The sequence below is a fragment of the Panthera onca genome, chromosome F1, assembly GCF_046562875.1.
Source record: "Panthera onca isolate mPanOnc1 chromosome F1, mPanOnc1 haplotype 2, whole genome shotgun sequence".
NCBI classification, from domain to species: Eukaryota; Metazoa; Chordata; class Mammalia; order Carnivora; family Felidae; genus Panthera; species Panthera onca.
In genome coordinates this window covers 66842685-66870059 of record NC_138355.1, presented here as the reverse complement: position 1 = coordinate 66870059, position 27375 = coordinate 66842685, and the positions used below count along the sequence as shown (strand labels likewise).

General features: G+C 48.4%; 1 protein-coding gene and 1 long non-coding RNA gene across 5 annotated transcripts; one reads left to right on the top strand and one right to left on the bottom strand.

Moving 5' to 3' along the window:
* Positions 1-77: 77 nt before the first annotated feature.
* Positions 78-27375, bottom strand: SLAMF6 (SLAM family member 6). 4 transcript variants are annotated; one of them, XM_060644532.3, is made up of 8 exons: positions 27151-27371; positions 15060-15392; positions 10425-10688; positions 9878-9997; positions 9613-9651; positions 8518-8597; positions 7033-7107; positions 78-6669 (listed from the first exon to the last, which is right to left on the bottom strand). In XM_060644532.3, the coding sequence occupies exons 1-8, from the start codon at positions 27263-27265 to the stop codon at positions 6523-6525; spliced, it is 1173 nt and encodes a 390-aa protein (XP_060500515.3). In that variant the 5' UTR covers positions 27266-27371; the 3' UTR covers positions 78-6522. The 4 variants fall into 4 exon arrangements, 2 of the variants coding, with proteins under 2 accessions (XP_060500515.3, XP_060500516.3); XM_060644533.3 differs by lacking the exon at positions 9613-9651; XR_009613822.3 differs by lacking the exon at positions 78-6669 and having other exon boundaries at positions 8283-8597; positions 27151-27374.
* On the top strand, positions 7135-8464 carry LOC132686657 (uncharacterized). The gene is made up of 2 exons (XR_009613826.3): positions 7135-7834; positions 8111-8464. It is a non-coding gene; the product is annotated as an uncharacterized LOC132686657 (long non-coding RNA).

Sequence of the window (27375 nt, the reverse complement as noted above, 5' to 3'; positions counted from 1 at the left end):
CCCCCCCCCCCCCCCCCCCCCCCGCTGCAAAATGCGTTTTCTATCCCTTGGGAATGGGGCATCCAGGTCTTAATGTGTTTACCTTCATAACAATGGATTACTTACAGTTGGCTAATTCTTTTTGTTTCCCACCAGAAAGGAAAAAAAAATGATTAATTATAGGGTGAGCGCTGGGTGGTCTCCGGGCCTGTAGAGGAGACCTGATCGTGTCCCACAACAATGGTGCCATTTGCTGATATGGGAAAGAGTGGTGGAAGAAAAGCCTTGGAGAAGGAAATCCGATGCTTTTCTTTTTCTTTGCTTTTTGGCATCCTGAACGTGATATGTGTGGTGCACGTCTAAGGGGAGATGCCAAGTAGGCAGTTAGTGATACAAGCCCGCAGGCCAGGGCTAGAGATAGAAATTGGGGAACCGCTGGCGTATAAATAGTATTAAGACAATGGGCTTGGTTGACATTGTACAAGAACATGTCGACGGAAGAGTGAAAGGGGCCCAGGTCTGAGCCTCAGCTCCAGTGTTTACTGGTCCCACAGAGGAGAAGGAGGTTCAGAAGGAAACTGAGAAGCAGCTGGTAAAGAAGGAGGAAAACTAGGCGGAACGTGGTGTCACAGAAGCCAAGAGAAGAGAGGGTGGCACCGATAATAAATATGGAGGATGTTTAAAAGGTTTAAGGAAACATAAGAATCAAGAAGTCTATATTTTATTACCTGGTCTATAGTGAAATGTAAGCTTAATTTTTCTCAATTTTTAAAAAATTTTTGCTTTAAGAGAGAGGAGACAGTGCAAGTAGGGGAGGGGCAGAGAGAGAGGGAGACACAGAATCCCAAGTGGGCTCCAGGCTCCGAGCTGTCAGCACAGAGCCCGACGTGGGGCTCGAACCCACGAACTGTGAGATCATGACCTGCGCTGAAGTCAGACGCTTAACCAACCCAGCCACCCGGGTGCCCCAGCTTAATTTTTCTTATAAGCTCTTTTCTCACTCACCTGTCAGATATTCGTGGACACATTTCTAATTCTTGTTTTGGTAGGTGACCCTCCTCAGTGCTGTCCCGACTCAAGGTAGATTCTTGTAGATTTTCTGCTCTGGATGGATTAGCATCCCTGCCATGACACGATCTCTAATTTTCTGACTGGGTTTTGGCATCCTAGATGTTGAAAAACATTTCTCTACCTGCCCTGACGTCACAGATTATTCCTTCTTCCCCTCCGAAGGCCCTTAGAAGTCTTGCTTTTTTTGATTGATACCCTTTGGTGCCCAAAGAGATTTCCTCTGAGCTTGAGGCCATCTTGCATGGGCATGGTAGTAACCCTCTTCTCTTTGCTTTCATGCCTCCACAACTCTGTTCCTAGAAGTTCTTCCTTCTTCCTGATCAAATGTTTTCTCCAGTCCTGTCCTATTCCACTGTTAATGTAATTGATAGCCACTATGTGAGATTAGTTTAACTTTGATGAATTTTGCTTGGCTCATCTATTGTTTGCAGCCATCATCTCTGTAATTCCCCATTTGGACTCCCCCACCCATCCCCACTGAATCTTGAGGTCTTAAAAGCTGGTCTCCATTACATAGTTTCTAGCACATGGGCTCTCTCCAACAGTCCTGGTCTGTTTAAAATTTTGCATATAACTTTAAATTTAATCAATTTTTTAAATGTTTACTTATTGTTGAGAGAGAGAGAGAGAGAGAGAGAGAGAGAAACAGAGTGAGGGAGCTGAGGGGCAGAGAGAGAGGGAGACACAGAATCTGAAGCAGGCTCCAGGCTCTGAGCTGTCAGCACAGAGCCCGACGCGGGGCTCGAACTCATGAACCGTGCAATCATGACCTGAGCCAAAGTCGGATGCTCAACCGACTGAGCCACCCAGGTGCCCCCAAATTTTGCATTTAACTTTAAAAATGGATTGAAAATTTTAGAAGAATTGAATTGGTTTAAAATTACAAAACAATACACTATTCCTGTTGCTACTTAAATAATTCAGAAATGCATAAAGGAAATTATAGGGTACAAAAGCTGGACCATCTCACAGAGGAGACAGGTAAAGGGTTGTCAAAGGTGACAGTGAGGGAGTCCCAGGACAATTGCTCTGTGTCAGGCATAGAAAATAACCAGCTCAGGGTGGAATATGGGGTCAGATGCTCCAACAGGCACGCCTCTAGAAGAATGTAAAGCCGATAAATTATTTAACAGATTTAACTAAGTGGAAAATTATATTGAGAATCACATTGACAGAGATAATGGAGGGCATGGGAATATAGATGTTCAATGAAAACAAAGCAAAGAGGAAAATGAGGAAATTAACTCTAAGAAAAACTAAATATTGTGCAAGAAGGGAAATGTAATCATAGTCACTTCTTGGCTCAGTAATCAACAGTATTTTACAGTCATAATGATGAAAGCATCTGAATATGTGTTTAGCCAAAATTGAGATGTCTTCATATTAGGAGGATGGATTAAGGAAAGAATGAATCTAAACAGATAAGATGTCAGTAGATAATGTGGGGCATGTGTGTGTGTGTGTGTGTGTGTGTGTGTAGAAAGGACAGTATGGGAGAGGCAGATATAAAGCGAGAGACTGTAGTTAGTTGTCACATGCATTTAAAAAATTTTTTACGTTTATTTATTTATTTTGAGAGAGAGAGAGTGCGTGCGTGAGAGAGAGAGCGCACAAGCAGGGGAGGGGCAGAGAGAAGGAGAGACAAGATCCCAAGCAGAGTCTATGCCATCAGCACAGAGCCCGATGTTGGGCTCGAACTCACCACCTGTGAGATCATGATCTGAGCTGAGGTCAAGAGTCGGACGCTTGGGGCGCCTGCGTGGCTCAGTCGGTTAAGCGTCCAACTTCGGCTCAGGTCACGATCTCGCGGTCCGTGAGTTCGAGCCCCGCGTGGGGCTCTGGGCTGATGGCTCGGAGCCTGGAGCCTGTTTCCGATTCTGTGTCTCCCTCTCTCTCTGCCCCTCCCCCGTTCATGCTCTGTCTCTCTCTGTCCCAAAAATAAATAAAACGTTAAAAAAAAAAATTAAAAAAAAAAAAAAGAGTCGGACACTTAACGGACTGCACCACCCAGCCACCCCAGTTGTTATATGCATTTTAAAGCACTATTTGAACTATTTGTAGATAAAACTAATAAAAATTAATCAAAAGCAAAAAAAAATGTAGCACAACTACATGTTCTGACATTGGAGAGTTAAGAGATATTCTTTCTTTAAAAACTGTTTATTTTTATTTTTTAAGTAATCTTTACACCCAGTGTGGGGCTCGAACCCACAACCCCAAGATCAAGAGCTGCACGCTAGGAGTGCCTGGGTGGCTCAGTAGGGTAAGCGTCTGACTCTTGATTTTGGCTCAGGTCATGATCTCAGAGTTTGTGAGATCGAGCCCCACCTGGGGCTTTGTCTCTGTGCACTGTCAGCGTAGAGCCTGCTTAGGATTCTTTCACTCCTCTCTCTCTCTCTTTCTCTCTTTCTCAAAGTAAGCAAACAAACAAACAAAAAAACAAATAAATAAATAAAAGAGTTTCATGCTCTAACACCTGAGCCAGCCAGGGACCCCTGAAGAGATATTCTTAAGCAGAAAAATTGTAAAAAATATTTCATTTTGGTAAAAAGCTTATGCCTTTGATAGGGAACGATTTGTGGTAGTTATGTTGGGGATTGTATGGAATTTCTGTTTATGGAATGTTTGAATCATTTATAATGAGCATGTATTTATTATTTTTGTGATCAGAAAGAGACACGTTGAAAAATGGTGTGTTAGAGTGACATCAGCACATTAGAGTTCCTCCCAGGGGAACCCTGATTTAGCAGCCGTTCCTGGACAAATACACTTTTACGAGAGCCCCGGGGTCCCGTGGAGAGGTCCTAGCGCCCGAGTGGAGCACAGAATCCGAGAGCAGACACACTGCAAAGGGTGAGAACAATTTCACTTTACTCACATCACCCCAAGCTGGCACAGCTCAGTGCTTAGAGAGACTCCCTCAGTCTGGTTCCTCCCACAGGAGACCCCGTGAAATGAGCGTCCTCCTTCCCCAGCCTTTCGCAATGGGCCCGGGAGGCTTGCTTCTGTCCCCCGGAACGCATAGGGACGTTGCATTTCTGTCTCATTGGGGGGCAGCTAAGAACAAAGCAAGGGGGCTGGGGCCCACGGCAACGGACGTGTGGATCTCAGAAACCAGCCTAGGGGCCCTGCCAGTGAGCTGGTCCACCAGTGGACCCCCACAGCAGGCCCGCATCCACCCCTGCAGGCCGTCCCCCATAGGGGGGGAGCCACACGGCTCGCACGCACAGCTCGGCAGCCAGCCTGGATCCCAGCAGTTGGCTTTGGCTCTACAGGAGGGGGAGAAAGCACCTCACCCCCGACTGCTCCTTCACCAGGGAAGGAGAGGTAGGAGTTGGCACCCGTTATCCTGGCACATCTGTGTGCTGCTCTGGGGAAGATAGACCCGGTGCCTCGGCACTTGGCGTGGCTCCGCAGAGTTGGGAGAAAGGGGATAAAATTTCAGTTAAGCGCGAGGAATGAGTCCTAGAGAGATTCACCGTACATCCTAGGGCCTATAATTAACAATATCGTACTTAACATTTTTCTAATCGGGTAGGTCTTATGTTAAGTGTCTGCGTCCCACCAAAAACTAAAAATTGAAAGTAAAAGAGGCTAGAGGACACTTCTCATGGTGCCAGATATGTTTATAGTCCCGACTGTGGTCAGTTTCACAAATGCATACTTCTCTCCAGACTCGAGTTGTGTGCCATGAAGGACGTCCAGCTTCTTGTATGTCGATCACACCTCCATAGGGCGTTGTCAAAAAATTGTTTATCTTGAAGATCTCAAACCCACAAAAACATCAGAGAATTCTGCTCTGGGGATAAAAGAATGAAGTTTTAAAATCTGAGCCGAGTAGGCTGGTAGGGAATGATGCAAACTGGCAAACCGGTAGGGAAGCGGGCCCCAGGCAATGTATCCCTTCTCCTTTCTTGTAGTGAGGGTTTGTGAGAAGACTGTAAGAGTTCAGGAGGTCGCAATTTAACAACAGGAATAGTAACAACGCAACACTGACGCTCGTGTTTCCCGGGCTCTGTGAATACACCAAGGGCTGCAGGCACATTGTCTTTAATTCTTCCAGGACTCCACTAGATGCTCATTTATCTATTTAAAAAGTATCATGGAACACTGTTTTCAACGTTTGTTTATTCTTGAGAGACACAGAGAGAGCATGAGCAGGGGGTGGGGGGGGGTGCAGAGAGAGGGGGAGACACAGACTCCGAAGCAGGCTCCAGGCTCCGAGCTGTCCGCGCAGAGCCCGCCGCGGGGCTCGAACTCACGGACCGCGCCGCGAGATCATGACCTGAACCGAAGTCAGTCGCTTAGCCGACTGAGCCACCCAGGAGCTCGGCTGAACATTTTCTAGGCGCTACATCCTGTGCTAGGTGGTCAGGATACTGAGATGAAATCATTGCGGTCCTTGCTCCCCGAGAGCGTATGGAGTAGTCAGAGAAGGAGACATTAAATATAATAAATAGTCGATGGCATGTGATAGACGACGTGGAAAGTGTGACAGAATACAAGGGGACGCACTTCAGATAGAATGGTCTGAAGGTCTCTCTTGGAGAGTGACATATGTGCACCGACACCTATAGAATGAGGAGGAAGGAGGCAGGCAGAGAAGGGTCTGGAGGCAGATGTGAGCAAACTCCTCCGAGGAGCTGAAAGAGAACCAGAGAGGCCAAATCAGAGAGAGAGGGGTGAGTGGTGACGGCCGAGGTTGTAGATGCGCCAGGCCATCCAGAGCCACGGAGACTCAGTTTCTTTCTGAGTGACCGGGAGGTCCCGCAGCGTTCATCTTAAGCAGACAAGTGAAGGGTCTGATTTATATTAAAGATATTTCTCTGGCTGTCTTGTGGAGAATGGACCGGAGGGAGATAAGAGCAAACCTGGGGGACATTTGTTTGGAGTTTACTGTTGTAGCCCAGGTTGGAGATGATGGTGGGTTAATACAGGATGGAGGTTGCAGGTTTGGAGAGAAGCGGGTTGATCTGACATACATGTGTGGAGGTAGAGTCCAAAGGGCCCGGTGACGAAACAGCTGAAGTCAAGGATAACTCCGGTTCCTGGTTTGAATAACGGGCTGATCCCCATTTTTCAGTCTAGCAGACCAGAGCTCAAGAGGTTCCGTAACGGGTCCCAGGAGGTATGTCTAGTAAATGATGCGTGAGGGTTTGGGGATGGGTCCGTCCGATTCCGGAGACAACATACGTAACACACAGTACTCTCTCCCAGCGAATCACAGTCCTGCTGCTGTCTACAAGGAGAGAAGTCGTTGTCTTCTGAATTACCACTCCCTGTCAACCGCAACCCCATCCATTGCCAAAGAGAAAGTCAATATCCAGGCTTGTTCGCCGAGGCGTGTTTTGACCCAGAGCACATTAGAAAATGTTATTTGGGTCCCATGTTGGAAATGATGTCATTCCTTCGATATTTGACGTAGGCGAACAGGTTCCGGTCCTCAGAACTGGAAGTGATGATCCTAGATATTCAAGTTCTCCAGGCAGAAACCACGCTGTGTTTGTTCTTTCCCAAGGGATCGGGAGAAGCCAAGTCCTTCCTGCATTCCTGCTGAGACCCCTCAGCCACTTGGATGACGTTGCCGAGGGCAGTCGTCCGGGGAGAAATGGGCTTACTCTAATGGCAAAAAGGAAAATCAAGCAGGTTAATGGGGACCAGTGTCTCGGGCTGTCTCTCGTGGCTATAGAGGAGGTCTGGGAAGCACTAAGTGACAGATAGGAATACGGAGCTAAGGCAAAACTGACTTAAAATTTTAATTTAAACAATTTAACTGAATTCAGGTAGGGTGGAAGCTCAGTGATGGGTGACGAGCCTCATACAAGATAACCTCTACGTTTTGGTGATGCCCTGAGACCTTCTACATTCCGCCGGTGTCTGTGCCATCTATCCCGTGGCCCCCTTTACTTTTACTTCCCTTATAAAGTTCTAAGTCTAAGGAGAGAGGTAAGCTGTGAGAACAGGGCACCCTCACGGGCTCACCTCTTTGGACTGATGAACCGTGGAGTAAATCGTGGAGGAATCAGTGCTTTTCATAGGCGTTGGCTTACTCGTTTGCTGTAAAAAAATAATCATAGACATTCGGCTCACAGACAAAGAGATATTTGTGCAGAGAAAGACAACGCAACACAGAGGGGCGATGTCAACATCCTCCAGGAGGAAAGGGTAAGAGGGTGTGTAGCAAGAGGGGCTGGCGACCAAACACCACGAGCTCTCAAGCCAGAGAAAGTTGAGTGACATTTCCCGAGGCCCACGCGAGAAGCACAACACCCCGGCAAACCAGTGGGCTCGAGAGCCAGAGAGGGACAGAAGGGCAACCTTGTTGGCGGGTGTGTGAAGAAAGGGGAGCATTCTTTCCTGCATCGGACTCTGCTGTCTTTCCTCCACCTTATGCCAGAGTGTATAGGAGTATTGTATCTTTTGTCTTAGCTCCTTCGGCAGAAGTCCCCCGTGCTCATGGGTTTTGACATTTAAAACGAACTAAGGAATATTTAGGGCATGGAGAAAACCTCTGAAACTCTCCAGAGTACGATTTTTTTTTTTTTTTTTTTCTGAAGAAGTGAGCAAGTTGGCTGGAGAGCCGTTTATTGGGTTGTTGAGGGTGATACATCTTGTCCCCAAGAGAGAATGAGAGAGGCAGCAGAGATATTTGGACCAGGGGGAGTACCCTTCTTGTCACCTCCCTTCGAGGAGCCTACCTTGGAAATACCATGAGGAGCTGTGTGAAGGGACATTTGCTTGGGGAACCTAAGATTTCTAGCGGGATCATGGCTTCCATCAGTGGGTGAGTGCTGAGTTATCTTGGCTTACTTTTCAGAAGGTGGATGGTGTTATTTAGAAGGGTCCACCTGCGGGTGCTTTACTTTGGGGGTGGTGGGAAATTGCTGATGTGTGGCAAAGGAGTTCCTGGTGGCTGCCCAAGGCCATCTGCTACGTTGCAGAGGGGAGGGGAGCGTTGAAGGCCGCTCATGCCTTTACCGTCTTCTACTGTTGCGAATCCTTGCCCCACCTCCCCCCTTGAGAGAGTGTTTCTCAGTTCCTCTATTTCTCCTCCATCCAGGGCAAGAAACCCCCCTGCCACACAGTTGTGCTCTCTGGAAACTCTCAAATTTCATTGAATTCCGATCTATTCAGCAAGTGTTTACTGGGAACCGTGCTCAGGGAACAGAGAGGAAAACATCATTTTCATTTCCAGGCAGCTCGTAATTAAGCTGCCAAGGGACAAGACTTACTGATGCGTCACGCAGTTAGAGGACCGTGTAAAGTAGGGCGTGAGCGAACACATCATGGGGCGAGAGCCCTGGGGGCTGGCAAGGTCCCCCGTGCAACGTCGTCGCTGCGGCCACTGCCTCTCCTCTCCTCCACAGTGGGTGTCATTGGATTAAAGAGATGACTGTGGTGACAAGTTTGCGTACGAAGACTCTAAAAACCGTGCCAATGACGGAATATAAAGCTGAAGGGACTCACCCTCTTTGGATGAGTGACATGAGCATACACGGTGTTCCCCGAAGAGATGGAGACATACTCTAAGTTATTCACGTTCTCTGCTGTTAACACAGGAAGGCACAGTCAGTGTCCCGCTCTCTCAGTGTCCCACTCCACGGCACTTTGTGGCCCCAAAGAGGTGGTTGGTCGAGGCAATGCCCTTCCTTAGGGTTCATTCATTTTTGACACTCTTTGAAGTTCTGGGTTGAACTAGAACCTTCTCAGCCGTGTGCTCTATTTCTGACCTCATCTCTTGGGGGGGACGTGGTCTTGAGGTGTCCTAAAGCTTCAGCGTCTCCCTCTGGATTCACATGTGGACCAGTGAGCTCCCGGGACCAAAGAGCACTGCCTCCACAGGGGCCAGGGAACGCCATTGGCAAGCTTTAATGGAGCCGGGTTATGTCACATATAAAGTATTAGGAGACTTCTCAGATTCTATTACAGATGGTTGTACTATGGATAGTTACATTATATTATATTTATTATCACTGATGAGAAACCGGAGGCTCAGGAAGTTCAATGAACTTGGCACAAAGTCAAAGAGGAAGTGATGGAACAGGAACTCGGATGCCTGCCCTCTGACTCTGAACCTCACGTTCGTCCTCTACACATGATGTCGTGTATCTCTGACCCCTGAAATGAGACTCACAGCCAGTCTGAGTCCAGAGCCTGTGCTCCTGTCTCTGTATCACACTTTTCTTTTTGGACTGGGTCTACTCAGTGTTCAAGTCCCCCGGCTGAAAGAGTGACAGGGTCAGGCAGTTTGTCTTTGGACCTTTGATGCTCTAACCCTGTCCCTGCCCTGGACTTGCTGGTTGATAATGGACAGTGAGCCTTCCACCGGTACCTGGTTTCTCATCAAGGGGTGGGGAGCCACCCTCATCCCAACGCCTGAGATCCTTCAGGGACAGACATGCATAGTTACGGGTCACCTCTCTTTCACCATCTGGTCCCCCTGAGTAATGGTATTCTGACTCCCTCCTCTCTCATCACCCAGCCTTCTGACCGGCCCCTTTCCTCCTTCACTAGGACTCCCCCTCTGTCTTAGGATTGGGAGCTAAGAGTCTACAAGCTCACCAGAAGTCTGGGTTTGCTGAGCAGAGAAATGAAAGATGCCTGGAAAATAAAATCAGGGAAATGGAAATTTGTGAGTGCAGTGTGAGAGGTCCCCACACCCTACCCTTCGCCCACAGGTGTCTCTCTAGAGGATGTGGTGCAGGGGGACCTGAAGGGGAAGGGCAGCCAGGCCTTGAGGCTTGGTCATGCATTTTCTGGAGAAAATTAGCACGTGTGTGGTCACATCCCAGGGGCTGTCCCAGTGGACCTTCCTCCCTCCCTTTACCTCTCTTGCACAAACAGTATTTCTTCCTCCAAACAACAAGTAACACGATGACTAGACATATCAAAATAATAGTCACAGGTACAATCCATAGGGTACCAATGGATTCATCATTCAAAAAATCTGAAAAAAGAAAAAAAGAAGAGCGTCTTTCTTCTGAAAAGACCCCTCCTGAGGGTCTCTGCTGAGCCTCTTCTAGGCCACCTTTGGGGGCTGGGTGGGTTCCGGCTCTGGGCAGCCTTTCTGGGAGTGGGAGTCCCTGTGGTGGACGGGGCAGGAGCCTGGTAGAGCCGGTGTGGGGAGCAGTTCTGACTTCCCAAAGACTTGGCCCCTGGGCCCTGAGTGGGCTAGAGGACTAGGGGGAGGGAGGGAGGAGAGGCCTCTGGAGGCAATGAGAGGTACGGAGCTGCGGGGGGTGTTAGTCCTATCCCAGCAGTGTTGGGTGGCCTCCCCCTGAGCCCCTGTTTTGGGAAGTCACCTTGGTCAGGAGGGACATACCACATCCCACAGCTGCTCAAGGCTCTCGGGGAGACCTGAGACCGACTGTTACCTTTGCAGAGACTCTGGGTGGAAACAGAGAAGGACAGTTGGCTGACAGGATTCTCAGCTATGCAGGTGTACTTCTCTTCGCTGGGCTTCTTGGGGTCCCAGGACAGAGTGAGGTTGGCTTCTCTTATAGATATGCTTCCTGCGACCTCCCACCCTACTAGGTTGTCGTCATTCATATTCTCCACAGAGCAGGCCAGGTGGATCTCACAGGTCCCATTCTCGGATCGCCAAGTGTGGTTGGCCACTTCTAAGTTCCTCAGTGGTCCTGCACGCAGGGAAAAGGCCCGGCCTGAGACCAAATGGCTTGGTCTTCAGGCCATCGTGAAAAATACCCCTCCCACCGCCAAATGCTTCTGTGTTCCTCCCAACACTCTACTGTATACTATGGCCTGTCTACTCTGTAAGTAACTTGGCTTGTATTGCCTAAAGGATGGTGTCAGGGTCTGGGGTGACCAGTGATGAGGGACAGCAGCATGAGACAGAGCAGCCAGGGGGAGAAGTGAGTGGGGACACCCGACGGCCATCACCAACTAGTTGCGTGATTCTGGGCTGCTCAATTTACTTCCTGGGCCCCAGTGTATGCCTGGCATCCTTTCCAGCCTTGTACACTGGCCTTGTGTGAAGACGTTGGGGAGTTCAGCTGAGTAGTCAGGGCAGAAGCCAGTAAACCAGACTCAAGAGCCCTATTCTCTCCACCATCAGAGTTCCCTAGCTGGGGTGGAAGATAAAAGCTCGGTGTCCTTGGGGACTTGTACTTCTCACGAATCTGCAGGAATGCCAGTCCTCATTGTATCAGATGCTGGCTCCAGTGAGGACAAAGAGATCCTGATGCGGAATGTCAGCAAGACAGAAAGGGAAAGAGACAGAAAGAGAGCCAAAAAACTAGAGAAAGAAAAAGTGAGGGAACTGAACGAGCAAGTAATTCTGGAGAACCAAGAAGTACGATATATCCAGGCATTTGAGAAATTTCTAAGAGCAAAGATCAGAAAATATTGGCTATAGAGACGTCAGTAGCGCGGTGCCTGGGTGGTTCAGTCGGACTTCGGCTCAGGTCACGATCCTGTGGTTCGTGAGTTCGAGCCCCGCGTCGGGCTCTGTGCTGACAGCTCGGAGCCTGGAGCCTGCTTCACATTCCGTGTCTCCCTCTCTCTCTCTCTCTGCCCCCGCCCCCCCCGATTTGGGCTCTGTCTCTTTTTCTCAAAAATAAATAAACATTAAAAGATATCTTTAACAAATGTCTGTAGCTGTGAATCAGTAGGGATGTGGGAGTGGTACAGAAAAAGGCCACTGAGTGGGGCTTGGCCTGAGGTAACGATGACCCAGTAAAGAACGGAATGACCCCGACTGTCTGGTGGGAAGATATTGAGGAATGCTCTAAGCTTAGTTAGAGGAGTAGAGGTGGGACATATTCTGACAGAAAGGAATTTCATGGAATGGAGGGTGTTGGATTTGGAGTTAGGAAGACCTTGGCCAGACTTATGGCTTTGTCATTTCCTGGTTATGTGACCGTGGAGACATTTTTAAATCTCTCCACGCCTTACACAAACTTACGTATGAGTTTCCTCATATGTAAAATATCACATTTCCCTCAACCTGTGTCCGTGGCTGGCCTCAAAAATCTCTCGTTACCTTTTCCCACTTAATGAATATAAAACTGCCTACCTGACATTTCCCCTTGGACATAATGTGTCTCTCAAACTGCACATGTTCAAAAGCATTCCTGGTTTCCTCTCCCGAACCTGGTCAGTCCGGAGCCTCCCACACCTTGGTTGATAATCACGCCTTTCCAGTCGCTGAGGCCAAAAGCCCTGGAGCCACCCCTGACTTACCTCTTCGTCTCACGCCGCCACATCAGGATACCTTGGTGGCTTTACCTCCAAAGTATATCCAGAATCCAAGCACTTCACAAAACCCTCTGATGGTTCTCAGTCTCACCAAGAGAAGAGACCAAAGTCCCTGTGAAGGCTCTCACAGCCATACGTGATGTGGCCTCTGGTTCCATACTGACCTTGTTTCTTGTTCCTCTCCCCTCACTCTGCTCCTTGGTCTTTGACCTCTTTGGCGTTCCTTGAGCCTGCCAGGCACAGGGGAGGCCTCTCCATTCAACTATCTGCGTGGCTCACTCCCTCACCTCCAACAGGTCTTGGCTCAAATGCTATCTTCTCAGCCTATTATGACCACTCCATTTATTTAAAAATTTTTTTTAAATATTTATTTATTTTTGAGACAGAGAGAGAGAGAGAGAGAGGCAGACTGCAAATGGGGGAGGGGCAGAGAGAGGGAGGCACAGAATCTGAAGCAGACTCCAGGCTCTGAGCTGTTAGCACAGAGCCCGACGCGGGGCTCCAACTCATGAACCGCGAGATCGTGACCCGAGTCAAAGTCGGAGTCTCAACTGACCGAGCCACTCAGGCACCCCATGACCCCTCCATTTAACAATGACTTCTGTTCCTTGTCACTCCTGATGCCAAAAGGTCCTGAGAAGGGTTTGGTGTTGAACCTCATGAGTATGGTTATTGCAGAAGTCATGCTTTGTCTTCTGACCAGTGGCTAAAGAACATTGTCTCAACAGTGTGATGGAGACTGATTCGGGGTCTGTTCTCAGACTTTCTACCGGATGTCTCTCTTCTCTCCAGGGTCCTAGCACTGACTTGATGACCTCTGGTCACCCAGAGTGATTCTGCGTGTAGTGGGTTGAATGATGACACCCTCCCAAAAGATATCTCCACGTCCTAATTCCCAGAATCTTATTCAGAAAAGGGTCTTTGCAGATGTAATTAAGTGAGATGAAGAGATGATTCTGGATTATCTGGGTGGGCCCTAAATCCAGTGATAAGTGTCCTTGCAAGAGGAGAGCAGAGAGATATTTGAGACAGAAGAGGAGATAACATAGGGAAAGGAGGAGGCGATGTGACAGGGAGGCAGAGACTCGTGTGACAGAGACACAGGCCAACAAACATTAAGGAGTGCCAGCAGCATTCCAGCAGAAGCTGGAAGAGGCCAAGAACAGATTGCCCTCGAGGGCCTCCAGAGGGACAGTGGCCCTGCCCACACCTTGATTTTGGACTTTGGGCCTCCAGAATTGTGAGAGAATAAAATTTCTGATGTTAGCCACCGACTTTGTGGTGATTGGTTTAACAGCGTCAAGATATCAATACCCTGTCCCAGGGTGATTTTGCCCGTTTGGTTGGAATTCCTGTGGCAGACTTTTCTAGACAACCTCTCTTTCCTATCATATTTCCCTGTTCTGTGTCCTGTTCTTTTAGGGACATGACTTTGACCAATCTAACACGGTACATCTGCCAAATATTTAGGGGATTATAAAGGTTCACAAGTAACCTATTTGTGGTGACATCTTATTTTAACTGAAGTGCTTTTTTGGATTCCACGTCTTAACCCAAAGGGCTCTGGGTGAGTTTTAGACACTGTAGGCTCTCGGGTAGATGAGACGTACGGAATCTCGGTGACCTTCAAAGTTGCCAGTTCAAGCTTGAATCTCCTATACAACATTCCTGCTAAGAGATGGTCTTAAAGGCATTCAAGGCATCTCGAACACCACTGATTGCTAGAAGGATCTTTTTTTTTTTTTTCTGATACTGATTGGCAAGCTGTCTCATAGTTTCCATAATTTTATGTTGAGGACGTGAGCCGTCTGGGGAAAACGTTCTTGGAAATTAAATAACCTTGTAGAAAAGATCTTTCTCGTTATCAACTCATCCTTACAGAGCACTTTCTAGATACACCACTGTTCTGTATACTGATCATTCTCCACTGAGCCAGACGAGCCTTTGTGTAAAGGGACGTGTCATGCCAGCTAGTCATGTGGGAAACTCTCCCACTTACTGTCTCCTCTGTGACTGTAGGCAGGTTGCTGTGACTGATGCTGTGCCTCAGGGGTAAGGGTTCGTATCCACCTCGTGGAGCTTTGGTGAAGATTACCCAACAGAGACAGGTAATGCACATGGTAACAGAGTCACAGCTATTTCACTTCTGTTACTTCCATTACGTTTCTTTTTTTTTTTTTTTAAGTTTTATTTATTTAAGTAATCTCTACACCCAATGTGGGGCTTGAACTCGTGACCCCGAGATCAAGAGTGATGCCCTTCTGACTGAACCAGCCAGGTGCCCCACTTCCATTACATTTCTGGTCAAGAGGGACTATTTTTTTTTAAGTTTATTTATTTACTTTGAGAGAGAGAGAGAGAGTGAGTGAGGGGAGGGGCAGAGAGAGAGAGAGAGAGAGAGAGAGAGAGAATCCCGATCAGGCTCCATGACGTCTAAATGGAGTTGGACGTGGAACTCGATCTCACAACTCTGAGATCATGACCTGAGCCAAAATGAAAAGTCAGATGCTTCACTGACTGAGCCACTCAGGTGCCCCAAGAGGGACTATTTTATTGGGTGAGGGAGAGTGATGTGACTGGGGGCCAGGAGCCACAAGACTTAGGTTCTATTCTCCGCTCTGTCACTCACTGGCCGAGCAATGCCATTGAGATTGTTTACGGCTGGACCTCAGTCTGACTCCAAATACGACGCTGTTTACCACCAGGCTATGGTGGACACTGGCTGTCACATAGGATTGACATACGTCCTACCTTTCAGTCCATACACAATTAACCCCCATGCTTTCACTCACTGAAGATCCTCAGCTTGTAACTGGAAAACACTGTAGAGGTTTGTGTGGTTATCTGGGCATGGTAAGATCCTGCGTCAGCCATTGTCAGGTTGCTGAGCTGTAAGGAGTAGTTCCTGGTGAATTGCAGTCGGTCTTTCCATTTTGGATTCGTCAGTATGATCTGTGGATCTGAAGGATCGCTTAGTTGTATGAAGGTTATAGATGTTCCGTTGTAAAGCCAGGTGATGGAATGAGTATCCTCGGATACAGGAAGTTTCAAGGGAAAAGTTACCGACTCCCCCAGAGTCCCATTCACCATCAGTGGGGTTGAGCTGGCTTGTGAAGCTGTGTTCCCTGTAAACACAGAAGAGAAATTGCTTTAACCGCCCCCCCCCCCCCAACCGGCTCACCCCTTGCTCCCCACACCCTTTCCCTACCTCTGCCCATCTGTTAGAGCCTTCTGATACTGATGCCCAGACATGATGAAGAGACACAGGGTTAGGAGAAGTGTGGAAATGGACAATCACAGAGGCCCCACCCCCAACAAAATGTCTGGTGTTCTTGGATAATGGGAAGTTGGCCCAGATGGTTCTGGCCCAGTCCACCCTCCTATCCTGGCTGGTCACTCTTGGGTCATGACCACAATATCTGACTCCAGCCTCTGAGTTCTCCGGGCCCGAGGTGGAGGGAGAGAGGGAACTGCGTCAGCTCCCTAGCATAGACTCCAACAATCACAAGTCTTTGCTGATGAAGTTTAATGAAAGCTCAACACTCACTGATTATCTGCTGTGCCCAACATAGTAGGTTTGTGGGTGGGTGGGGTGGTGGTTAGAGGACTGATACTAGGAATTTATAGCTCTTTACATTCATTATTTCCTTCGATGCTGGTGCAATTCTGGGAGGCAGATCGGATGGATATTATCATCTCCATTTATAGATAAAAGAGCGGGGGCACAGATTGTTTAACTCATTTTTTTTTTTCCCCAGGGTCACACAGCTACAGAATAAGGGTCAGGATTCAGACCCAATGATTTTGACCTCACTTGCTTTTTGCTCTTTTTGTGATACCAGAAAATATCTTTTCTATTCTCCAAGTAGAGGAGATAAAACTGATAAATACAGAAGTGATAAATATAACTTCAAAGGAATAGACGGTGGTCCTGTTCTCGTGAGCCTATCTCAGAGCCATTCATGTTTGAGCAAAAAAGGTGAAATGGTCGCAACGATTCTTTTTTTTTTTTTTTAATTTTTTAAAATGTTTATTTACTTTTTTGACAGAGAGAGAGAGAGAGAAAGAGAGCATAAGCAGGGGAGGGGCAGAGAGAGAGACACACACACACACACACACACACACGGAATCTGAAGCAGGATCCAGGCTCTGAGCTGTGAGCACAGAGCCAGAGCGGGGCTCAAACTCACAAACCATGAGATCGTGACCTGAGCCGAAGTCTGGCGCTTAACCGACTGAGCCACCCAGGCGCCCCCGGTCACAACGATTCTTAAAGAGGATGCTTCCCGAGCATCCTCTGCAAATACGTAGCACTCATCACACCATTTTGTGGTCCTGTGTGTGCTTGTTTGTCTAACTGGCCGTGCCCTGATTATCTTTCTATTTCGGCACCGTGTCTAACATGAAGGAGGATCTGGAAATGTTTGAGTGAGTCGGTGAATATGTAACTGTGACCAGGACCCCCAACCTTCTCCAGATCTCTTACTTCTCAGGAGAAGATCTAAGCAGGGAGGAACTACCTCTCTGGATCCTGACGCTCAGCTCTTGGGCGAGCTCACACTGGCTCTCTCCTTCCTTGACGGTCGTGCAGAAGCCAGGCACTGAACGCTGCCGGCCATTCCCACCCCCCCCCCCTCCGCCCCGCACCCCATCTTTCCCATCAGGGGTTTAACGTGATGGGGAAGATTTCTCATCTTAACCTCTCTTCCCTCTAGGAACGGCATGGGGGACGATCCCAAGCAAAATCTTGAGCAAAAAGTGTATTTTGCCTTTTTCTGTTGTTGATCCCACTTACTGAAAGTTTAAAAACAGGCAAAATGGATCTGTTGCTTGAAGTCAGGACAGTGGTTACTTTTGAGGAGGAGCGAGAGAGAGCAGGTAGGAGGGAGCACAAAGGGGGACTCTGGAGTGCTGCGAATGTCCTAGTTCTTGACCTGGGTCTGGATACTCGGATTTATTCATTTTGTGATAATTCATTGAGTTCACACTTAGGATTTGTACAGTTTTCTCGTCATGTGTATATTTCAGTTAAATATGTTAGAATGACGACAAAACTGAAACCAAACCAAAACAGTTACAATGACCTATGAAGACCAAAAGGTGGGGCGCCTGGGTGGCTCAGTCGGTTGAGCGTCTGACTTTGGCTCAGGTCATGACCTCGCAGCTCTGAGTTTGAGCCCCGCGTCGGGCTCTGTGCTGATGGCTCGGAGCCTGGAGCCTGCTTTGGTTTCTGTGTCTCCCTCTCTCTCTGCCCCTCCCCTGCTCTCCTCTCTCTCTCTCTCTCTCTCTCTCTCTGTCTCTCAAAAATAAATAAACATTAAGAAAACTTTTTTTTTTTAAAGACCAAAATGATCTGCTCATGTTTGTGTCTTTGACCTATTTTTTCTATAACTCTCCCCAGACCAGTTGACTTTGCTCAAACTACGCTGGCCTGGCCATTCCTTGAACAGGCCAGGGCTGGTTCACCTGCCGTTCCCTCCGCCCGGAAGGGTGTTGTCTCTCAGGTGTGCATGTGGCTCACTCTTTCATCTCTAGAAGGTCTTTAACGCACACATTCCCTCTCGGAGAGGACCCCTCTTCCCTTATCGCCAACCCTCACCCCTGTACATTCAGCTGCTTTTGGACTTCTTTTTCTCCGTAATACCACCTAGCCTACTTTATAATTTGCCCGAAAGAAAAAAATTCTCTCTCCCTTCTGCTAGAATGTAAGCTCCCTGAGAGCAAAGGTTTCCGTCTGTCTTTTTCATTGTTGTGATCGCTCTTGAACACTGCTTGGCACAGCATAGGCCCATAGGATTCATCCAGTGAGTATCTGTTGAGTGACTGGACACTCCGTTCTTTCTCTTGGAGGTTTTCTGTCCAAGATATTAAGGAGCAGTTTCTCTTTTGTAAGGAGTCTGGGCATACCCTGGGGCCCAAGGACTCCCCAGGAGCTGTTGCCTCCTGCCTAGCACATTCCTTGACGCCTCCTTTTTTTTTTTTTTTTTTTTTATAGATGGCAACTATTCATTGACCAAGTCATTCTTTCTACCATTTGCTCAGTTCTATGCCAGTTCTGTGAGTAGAGCTTTAGAACTCACGGCATTCAGACCATATGGACTAGATCCCTTTTACGGACCAGTTTCTGGGCTGAAGATTGGGAACATGAATAAGAAATGTTGGGCCTCTGGGCTCACCATGTCGAAGAGGAGCCTAACAGGCAAGCGGGTAGTTTCAGTGCCATGAGCTGGGTCTGGAGCTAGGAAGGGGCTGACTTCTGCATTGACCTTGTACGGACCATCAATTGCACCCGGTACACTCAACACCAAGTACTTCTTTCTTCTTGTTGTAATTATGAGACTGTTTTCCTCTCTTTTCCAGAATCTTGGGGATAGAGACTGTGCTTGTTGTCTCTGTGTTCCTAGCACTTAACACAATCTCTAGCTCAATAAATGTTGACCCAACAGAGGTACGTGCTGTAGAGGAGCCCAAATAAATGAGCATCCGGGGCTGGGGGAGCTGGGGGTTGTCAGGGAACCCTTCACAGGGACGATAACATCACAGCAGGGCTCTGAATAAAAACAAGAGGTTCCTACGGCCCAACTATTTGTGATTCTTCCAAGAGTGCCCCGCTCTTTCTTTGCCCCTGTTGTTCCCTTTGCCCCGGAATGCCCTTTGTCGCTTTTTCCACCTGCTGAGTCCCTATTTATCCTTCAAGGAGGGGCTCAAATATCTGTTTGCCTCTGCTTATATTTGTGGGGAGTTTGTTTTGGTTCAGGGGAAGGAGAAAAGAGTCTGGCTGAAAAAGAGACCAAGGGGAAGAAGGTAGAGAAAGGGAAGGTAGAATTAGTCCCCTGAAGGTCTAAGAAGAAGAAAAAGGCTTAGGGCACTTTGCTCAGGGAAGGGGAAGGTCAGAAGTTACAGGAAATGTTCAAAAACCCTTCTGTGAGAATTTTGGCACAAGGAGAGCTGCTTTGGGGTCCAGGCGATGTGATTCTGTCAGCAGGGAGAACCCCTCCACTCCGGAAACTCCTCAAAGCCTCTGCCCAGCTATCGGTTTTATCTTTTAGAAACCAACTAGTGAATTGCTGGAAGAGGAAAAGAAACCTTTTGAGTAGGACCCCCCAGGACATGCCTGGGCAGCTGAGTCATAAAGTGCCGGACAGGTACCTCAGCTCTAGGACAATATTAAAATCCCTGCCCTGGGACGGGCATAAACCCCATTAGCATACCGTATACTATATGTATAGGCACGTTTTCTGGGTGTGCATGTGAAGGTCTATGCCTGCCCATGACACGTGATGATCAGGCCTCCCCCTCTCAGTATCCATCCCAGACCCCAATAAGAGGAACCTGCTTATCTACAATTTTTTTTTCCATTACCCAGATTCAGTTTTTATAAAGTTCCCAATGCTTGATGTGGATATATTGGTAGCTTGTGGTGGTTTTAATTTACCTTTCCCTTACGATCAGTTACATTCAATACCTTTTAATATATTTATTGGCCATTTCCATTTGAATATTTCCTTTAGCCACTTGTCTGTTGAAATCTTTGATCCACTTTTAAATGGATTCTCAGTTTTTTTTCTTATTACTTAGGAGCTCTTGGTGTATTCTAAATACAAAATATATTTTGAAAATCTTTTTCTCCCACTTTGTGGATTGCCTTTTTACTCTCTTTTTAAAAATTTATTTATTGTTTAATTTACAACTAACTTGGTGCAACAATGATTTCAGGAGTAGGTTCCTTAATGACCTTTACCCATTTAGACCATCCCCCCTCCCACAACCCATCCAGCAACCCTGTTCGTTGTCTATATTTAAGAGTCTTTTATGTTTTGTCCCCCTCCCTGTTTTTATGTTATTTTTATTTCCCTTCCCTGATGGTCATCTGTTTTGTGTCTTAAATTCCTCATGTGAGTGAAGTCATGTGATAGCGTCTTTCTCTAATTGCTTATCTACCAATCTAATGCAATCTCTGTCAAAATACCAACAGCATTTTTCACAGAACAGAACAAACAATCCTAAAATTTGGATGGAACCACAAAAGACCCTGAATGGCCAAAGGAATCTTGAAAAAGTAGAACCAAGCTGGAGGTATCACAATTTTAGATTTTGAGTTATACCACAAAGCTGTAGTAATCAAAACAGCACGTTACTGGCACACAATAGGCACACAGATCAAAGGAACAGAGCCCAGAGCCCAGAAATAAACCCACAATTATATGGTCAATTAATCTCTGACAAAGGAGGCAAGAACATGCCATGGGAAATAAAAAGGTCTCGTCAACAAATGGTGTTGGGAACACTGGACAGCTACATGCGAAAGAAGCTGGACCACTCTCTTACACCATACACAAAAATAAACTCAAAATGGATTAAAGACCTAAATACGAGACCTGAAACCATAACATTCCTAGAAGAAAACACGTCAACCATGGAAACATTTTTCTAGATACGTCTCCTTTGGCAAGGCAAACAAAAGCAGAATTAAACCGTTGGGGCTATACCAAAATAAAAACTGTTTCCCAGTGAAGGAAACCATCGACAAAATAAAAAGACAGCCTATTGAATGGGAGAAGATGCTTGCAGATGACATATCAGGTGAAGGGTTAGTATCCAAAATATATAAAGAACTTATACAACGCAACACCCCGAAACCAAATAATTCAGTTAAAAAATGGGCAGAAGAAATGAACAGTGTCCAAAGAAGACATCCAGATGGCCGACAGACACAAGATGCTCAACACCACTCGTCATCAGGGAAATGCAAATCAAAACCACAAGGAGATGTCACCCCACACCCGTCAGAGTGGCTAAAATAAAAAACACAAGAAGTAGCAGGTGCTGGCGAGGTTGTGGAGGAAAAGGAACCCTGTGCGCAACTGGTGGGAATGCAAACTGGTGCAGCCACTGTGGAAAACAGGAGGGAGGTTCCCCAAAAAATGAAAAATAGAACCACCCTACGACCCAGCAGTTGCACTACGGGGTCTTTACCAAAAAGATACACAAACACGAATTCAAAGGGATACACACACCCCTGTGTTTACAGCAGCATTGTTAACGATAGCCAAGATATGGAGGCAGCCCAAGTGTCCATCGAGGGATGAATGGACCAAGAATAGGTGGCATGTACGTTCGATGGAATATTATGCAGCCATAAAAAAGAACGAAATCTTGCCATCTGCAGCAACATGGATGGACCCGAAGGCTATAACGCTAAGTGAAATCAGTAAGTCAGGCAGAGAAAGACAAATACGTATGGTCTCACTCCTATGTGGAATTTAAGGGATAAAACAAAGGAAAAAAAGAGGCAGGCCACGAAACAGATTCTTCACTACAGAGAACGAACTGCTGGTCACTAAAGGGGAGCTGGGGCCGGGTAGGGCTACAGGGAAAAGAGGCGAAAGGAGCGAACAGCACACGTATCGTGATGAGCACTGAGTGATGTACTGAATTGTTGAATCACTACGCCGTACAGCTGAAACGAATGTAACACTGTTTGGTAACTACACTCGAAAAGAAGCTGGAGAGGGAGGGAGCCAAATCATAAGAGGCTCTTAAAAACTGAGAACAAACTGCGGGTTGATGGGGGGTGGGAGGGAGGGGAGGGTGGGGGAGGGGCATGGAGGAGGGCGCCTGTGGGCATGAGCCCTGGGTGTTGTATGGAGACCGATTGGGCAATAAATTTCATGAAGAAAATAATTAAACACAAATAAAATAAAATAAAATAAAATAATTACACTTGAATTTTAAAAAAGTGGTTTGAAAAAGGAAAAAAAGGAGTCCGCTCACTCCTGTGTGGGGAGTCACCGCTTTGTTCTCCGTATTTGCTGCAAATAGAGGACTTGGTAAGGCAGCTCCAGCCGGTGTAGCTTCTCTCTGTCACTCACCGAGGGGCCCACCCACATTGGCTCGGTAACAAATGTTGGTGACCCACGTGGGACTCTTGGCCTTCTGCGACTCTGCCCTCCGATTCCCTGGTGTCCGGTGAATGGAGTAGAGGGCAGCGTCCTCTCGTCCTGGGCCCACCCAGTCAAGCTCCCGGGGCCGGGCTGGAAGAGGATTCCTTGCGGGCTTCCCCCTCCTTGGTGCCTGTAACGACCACCGGTGTTGGGACCTCCCCCGAGATCCAGCGGCTGAACCGAGTGTTTTTATTCGGAAGGCTCTCTGCTGGCATAGGCCGGGTCTACGGCACAGATTTTAGAGGTACATTGAGAGTGTCTCACGAAGTCTGGGTGAACTGGGAAAGACCATTAGGAAGACTGCACAACCTGGCTATCCGGGAGGCTTGGATGCTCCAGCCTGGCGAAACGGGAGCGATCGTTTTGAGACTAGTCAGAGGGTAAACTTGGCCTCTTTGCTGGGGACGCTGGACCCTGTTGTGCTGGTGTCTCGTGCTTAGAGTCCGGGAGATGTGCCGGACGTCTCCGTCCCGGCTGGTCTAGTATCTGTGAGTATGTTTTTACTCAATTGACTGTTGTCGACTGTCTGAATCTCCACCCTGAGTGCCTGGCCGTTGTGTACCTTGTCCTTCCCTTCTTTTCAGTACTGGCGATCTGTAAGTAGGGCCCCCGGTTCTCTGGTGTGACTTCGCTTACTAACAGTTAAGATAGACGCCCAGAGTCCTCGGCAGTCCCCAAGACCTTTCTTTCTCTAGCCTTTTTCTTCACAATTAAAAAAAATTTTTTTTAATGTTTATTTATTTTTTGAGAGAGAGAGACAGAGAGAGAGAGAGGGGAAGGGCCAGAGAGAGGGGGAGACACAGAATCCAAAGCGGGCTCCAGGCTCTGAGCTGTCGGCACAGAGCCCGAGGCGGGGCTCGAACTCACGAACTGCAAGATCATGATCTGAGCCGCAGTCGGACACTTAACCGACGGAGCCACCCATGGCCTTTTTCTTAAGGACAAGCCACTCGAGTCTTAAATATTCTGTAAGCAAGATCGTGTGGCATTTGTGTCACCCCTAATCACTGTAAGCGACCTTTGGAAGTTCAGAGGCTCTAAGGAAGGTTCCCAGAACATGGGACAAGTTCCATTCTGAACAACAGCCTGTGGCCTGTAGCCTCCAGCACTGGAAGGCTTTTGGATACTCCCCTTTGATGTGAAAGCGAGTGATGTTGTTTTGCAGCAGCCTGGCCACAATAGACTTTAGAGGATGGAGAAAAGTGGTCAGAAAATGGAACTTTATTTATTAAAAAAATTTTTTTTAAATGTTTATTTATTCTTGACAGAGAGAGAGAGACAGAGCAAGAGTGGGGGAGGGGGAGAGAGAGAGGGAGACACAGAATCTGAAACAGGCTCCAGACTCCGGGCTGTCAGCACAGAGCCTGATGCGGGGCTCGAACTTATGGACAACGAGATCGTGACCTGAGCTGAAGTCGGACGCTTACCCGACTGAGCCACCCAGGCGCCCCCAGAAAATGGAACTTTAAAACTCAACAGCACATTGCAGTGGAAACTATTTTGTAGAGAAGTAAGAGATCCCATATGTTCAGAAGCCCCAACCTTAGCGTTACCAGACCTTGAAAAGCATTTGATTTATATGGACGTGAAAGATAAGGCGTGGCTGTGGGGGTGTTAACACAGATGCTGGGGACCTTAAATAAGAGCGTGGTAGCTGATTTCTTTGAACCTTCGGACATGGTGGCCAGGAGTTGGTGTCCCTGCCCGAGAGCTGGGGCAGTCACGTGCCTTCTGATAAAAGAGGTAAAAAGAAAGTATGGGTCAACCTAGGACAGTCTGGACCCTGCACCTGGTCTCCGGTTTATCAGAAACCAAAGGACATCTGTGGCTGCCCCAACACAGAACACGACAATATCAAGCCACCTGCCAGATCCCCCTCAGCTACGGCTGAAGCCGCATCACACTTTAAACCCAGCTACCCTGCTTCCTGACCTCGCTCCTCCACCCCCCACAGTTGCCCAGAAGGAACCGATCAAGTCTCAAGTCGCAGAGATCTCCCAAGTGGATCCCTGGCCAGTGCGGAGGAAGACCGATTTGTAGATGGCAGCTTCAAATGGGCAAGAAAGGCAGGGACGTGGTGGCCCTGAATGCTCTTGTAGAGGCCAAGAGGCCGACCCCAGGCCCCTCGGCCCGAAAGGCAGACATAAAGTGCTACCAATTAGCACTTTATTCCACAAAGAAGATTCTAAATACACCTTCTCTGTCTTCCATGTCCATAGAGCCAAATGGAAGGAAAGGCTTACGAAACCTGGATGTAAAGAAACCAGCTTTGGCAGAGAGGCCCGCGGGGTGCTGGAAACCGCGCACAAGTCGAGCAAGGTGCCCATGGTGCATTGCGAGTGCCACCAGAAAGGAAATTCAGAAGTCGTACAGGCAAGTAGCTTGGCGGCTGCAGCCACAGGAAGGGCTGCTAGGTCACGGGAGATTTTGCAGCACAGCGATAACCTCCTTGCCTCGTTATCAGTCCGCCCCAACCTACCCCCATGTGGGGACAGAGGAGGCAGCAAAACCGGGCTGAGGATGGGCCCTGATAATCAGATGACAAAGAGCAGTGGGAAAGTCCAGGTGCCCAAGCAGACTTCTTGGGGGCTTCTTAAGAGTGCACGTGATCTAGGGGCGCCCGGGTGGCTCTGTCACTTAAGCATCCGACTTCGGCTCAGGTCACGCTCTCACGGTTCCCAGGTTCCAGCCCCGCGTCGGACTCTGGGCTGACAGCTCGGAGCCTGGAGCCTGCTTCGGATGCTGGGTCTCCTCTCTCTGCCCCGCCCCTTCTCTCTCTGTCCCTACCTCTCTCTCCTTCAAAAATAAATAAACATTACAAACAAGCGTTTAAAGAGTGCACAAGATCCAACTGACGGTGGCAGAGAAGCTTCATGCCTGTGGTCAACAGAGACAATATACGGTCCAGGGATGAAAGAGATTATTATTATTAGCCGAGGCAAGTCAGGCTAGGGGGACACTGCCTGCGGAAGACTGGCAAACGGGTTTTACCGTCATGCCAGCAGCCCCTGGGGGTTTCAAATACTGGATATTTGTAGTTACGTTCACTAGATGGATTGAGGCCTCTCCCTGTGGGGCAGGAATGGCAAATGAGGTGACAAAGGCCCTTATCAAAATGGATATTCCCCTGATTTGGGCTACTGAGGTCGCTACAAAGCAGTAATGGATTGACTTTCCCATCAAAGGTCATGTCTGGGATAGACAGAGCTGGGGACATCACATGGAGGCCACGCCCTGTACCTGGAGACCTCTAGAAAGACAGGACAGGACGGACACGTTATCTCCCACGGCTCTGCTTTCCTTGCACTTTCTCTTAGCTTCGGTGATGGTCTCCCTGCCGTGATGTCCGCGCCTCCAGCCCCTAGTCCTCAATTTCCAGCCACTCCCCGGAAATCTCACGGATATCACCCTGATGTCTTCAAATCGGTAGATCCGACATTGAACTCCCCGCCTCCCTTCCCTTCGTCCCCCAGCTTTATCACCTCTGGCGACTCTGTCTGAAATCTCCCTGCCCCTTCCTTCCACCATCCTTCATATCCCCATTCCCCGCTTGATTTTTTTCCTCCTTATCATTTGTCACTGTCCGCTATGCCATTTCACTTAGGAAACTTGTTTCCTCGGCTCCGATGTGAGCTCCACGGGGAAGAGTTTTCACCCGCTCTCTTCACGATGTGTCCCCAGAAGCTAGACAAGCAGAGCCTCCCCCACCCTCCTGGTGTCCGTCTTGTTAATTCTGCATCCATGGTGACTGTCACCGCGGCCCTTTCTCTTGCACTGCGGCTGTGTCTGGGCACTGGTCACTGTTTCTCAGAACTGTTGCAAGAGCTTGCCACCTGCTGGCTAACGAAATCTGGGCCAGTTATTTAAATTCTCGTTGTAAAATGGGGTCAATATAGCACAAGCTCCCGAGACCTGTACTGAGGCTTATGTATATAATGCGTGCACAGTACTTGGCCCGGGGCCCTGAACAGAAGGCGTCAGGAAGTATTAGCTATTTTCATCCGCTACCCTGGCCTAGCTTTTCTTTTCTTTTTTTTCACTTTTTTTTTTTTTTTAACATTTATTCATTTTTGCGAGTGAGAGAAACAGAGCATGAGCGGGGGAGGGGCAGAGACAGAGGGAGACACAGAATCCGAAGCAGGCTCCAGGCTCTGAGCTGTCAGCACAGGGCCAGATGCGGGGCTTGAACTCACGGACTGAGACCGTGACCTGAGCTGAAGTCGGACGCTTAACCGACTGAGCCACCCGGGTGCCCCATCTGGCCTAGCTTTTCTGTCTCGTCTCCTGCCCCGTCTGTCCCTGAAGCCTATACTTTGGTTCCAATAACCACCGGTGATTCCCCAAACATGACACGAACCTTCCCGTTTTCCATGTACTGGTCAGTGGGGAACGGGGAGGCAGGACGGGCCAGGACTTTCTGTGGCCATATAAAGTTCTGGCAGCCTACTTAGCCTCTGATATGAATCACAGGAAGGGAGAGCCAGCGATCACAGTAATAAAATAGGGCTATTTCCAGCGTTTTCCCTATGCCTAGAAATTTTGGCTACACTGAACCATAGGGTTTTCAATATTTTCGACGCGGACACTGAAACTCAAGAAGCATAAGGAACCCACCTGAGGTCACCCAGCAAGAGAGTAGCTCATCTGGGGAGAGAACTCACTTTCCTAACGGCAGAACTCTGTATTTCACAGCATGCTGGTTGTAAACTCCAAACTGTCTGCTCTTAGAACAAGCTCACCTCCCATGCCCCGCAGATAAATGCAGACACAGGGGAAGCTGTCAGTCCAAGGGAGCGCTTCGTGTGCCAAGTGGAGAGGCGGTGACACCCACCCGGCCCCGCGGGGGACAGACAGACACCTATGCATGCGTGGTGTAGACGGAGCGAGCTGCACACAACCAGAGTCACTCGGGGGCTGCGCGACCACCCCCCGCATTTACCTGGGCCGAGGCAGGAGACCAGCGCGAGAGGCAGGAGCAGGCAGAGCATGATGGCGGGCCAGACGGGAGCCGGTGGCCTCCTGCGGCCGGTGTCCACCCTGGGCGCTTCTGTCATCAACTGAAAGTGGTTCTCACCCAGACTTCTCCTTCCTCTCGGAGGTGTGGTAAGCCTTCCTGTGCACCGACAGTCCTCATTTGCCTACTATTCTGTTTACTCTTTTCTGA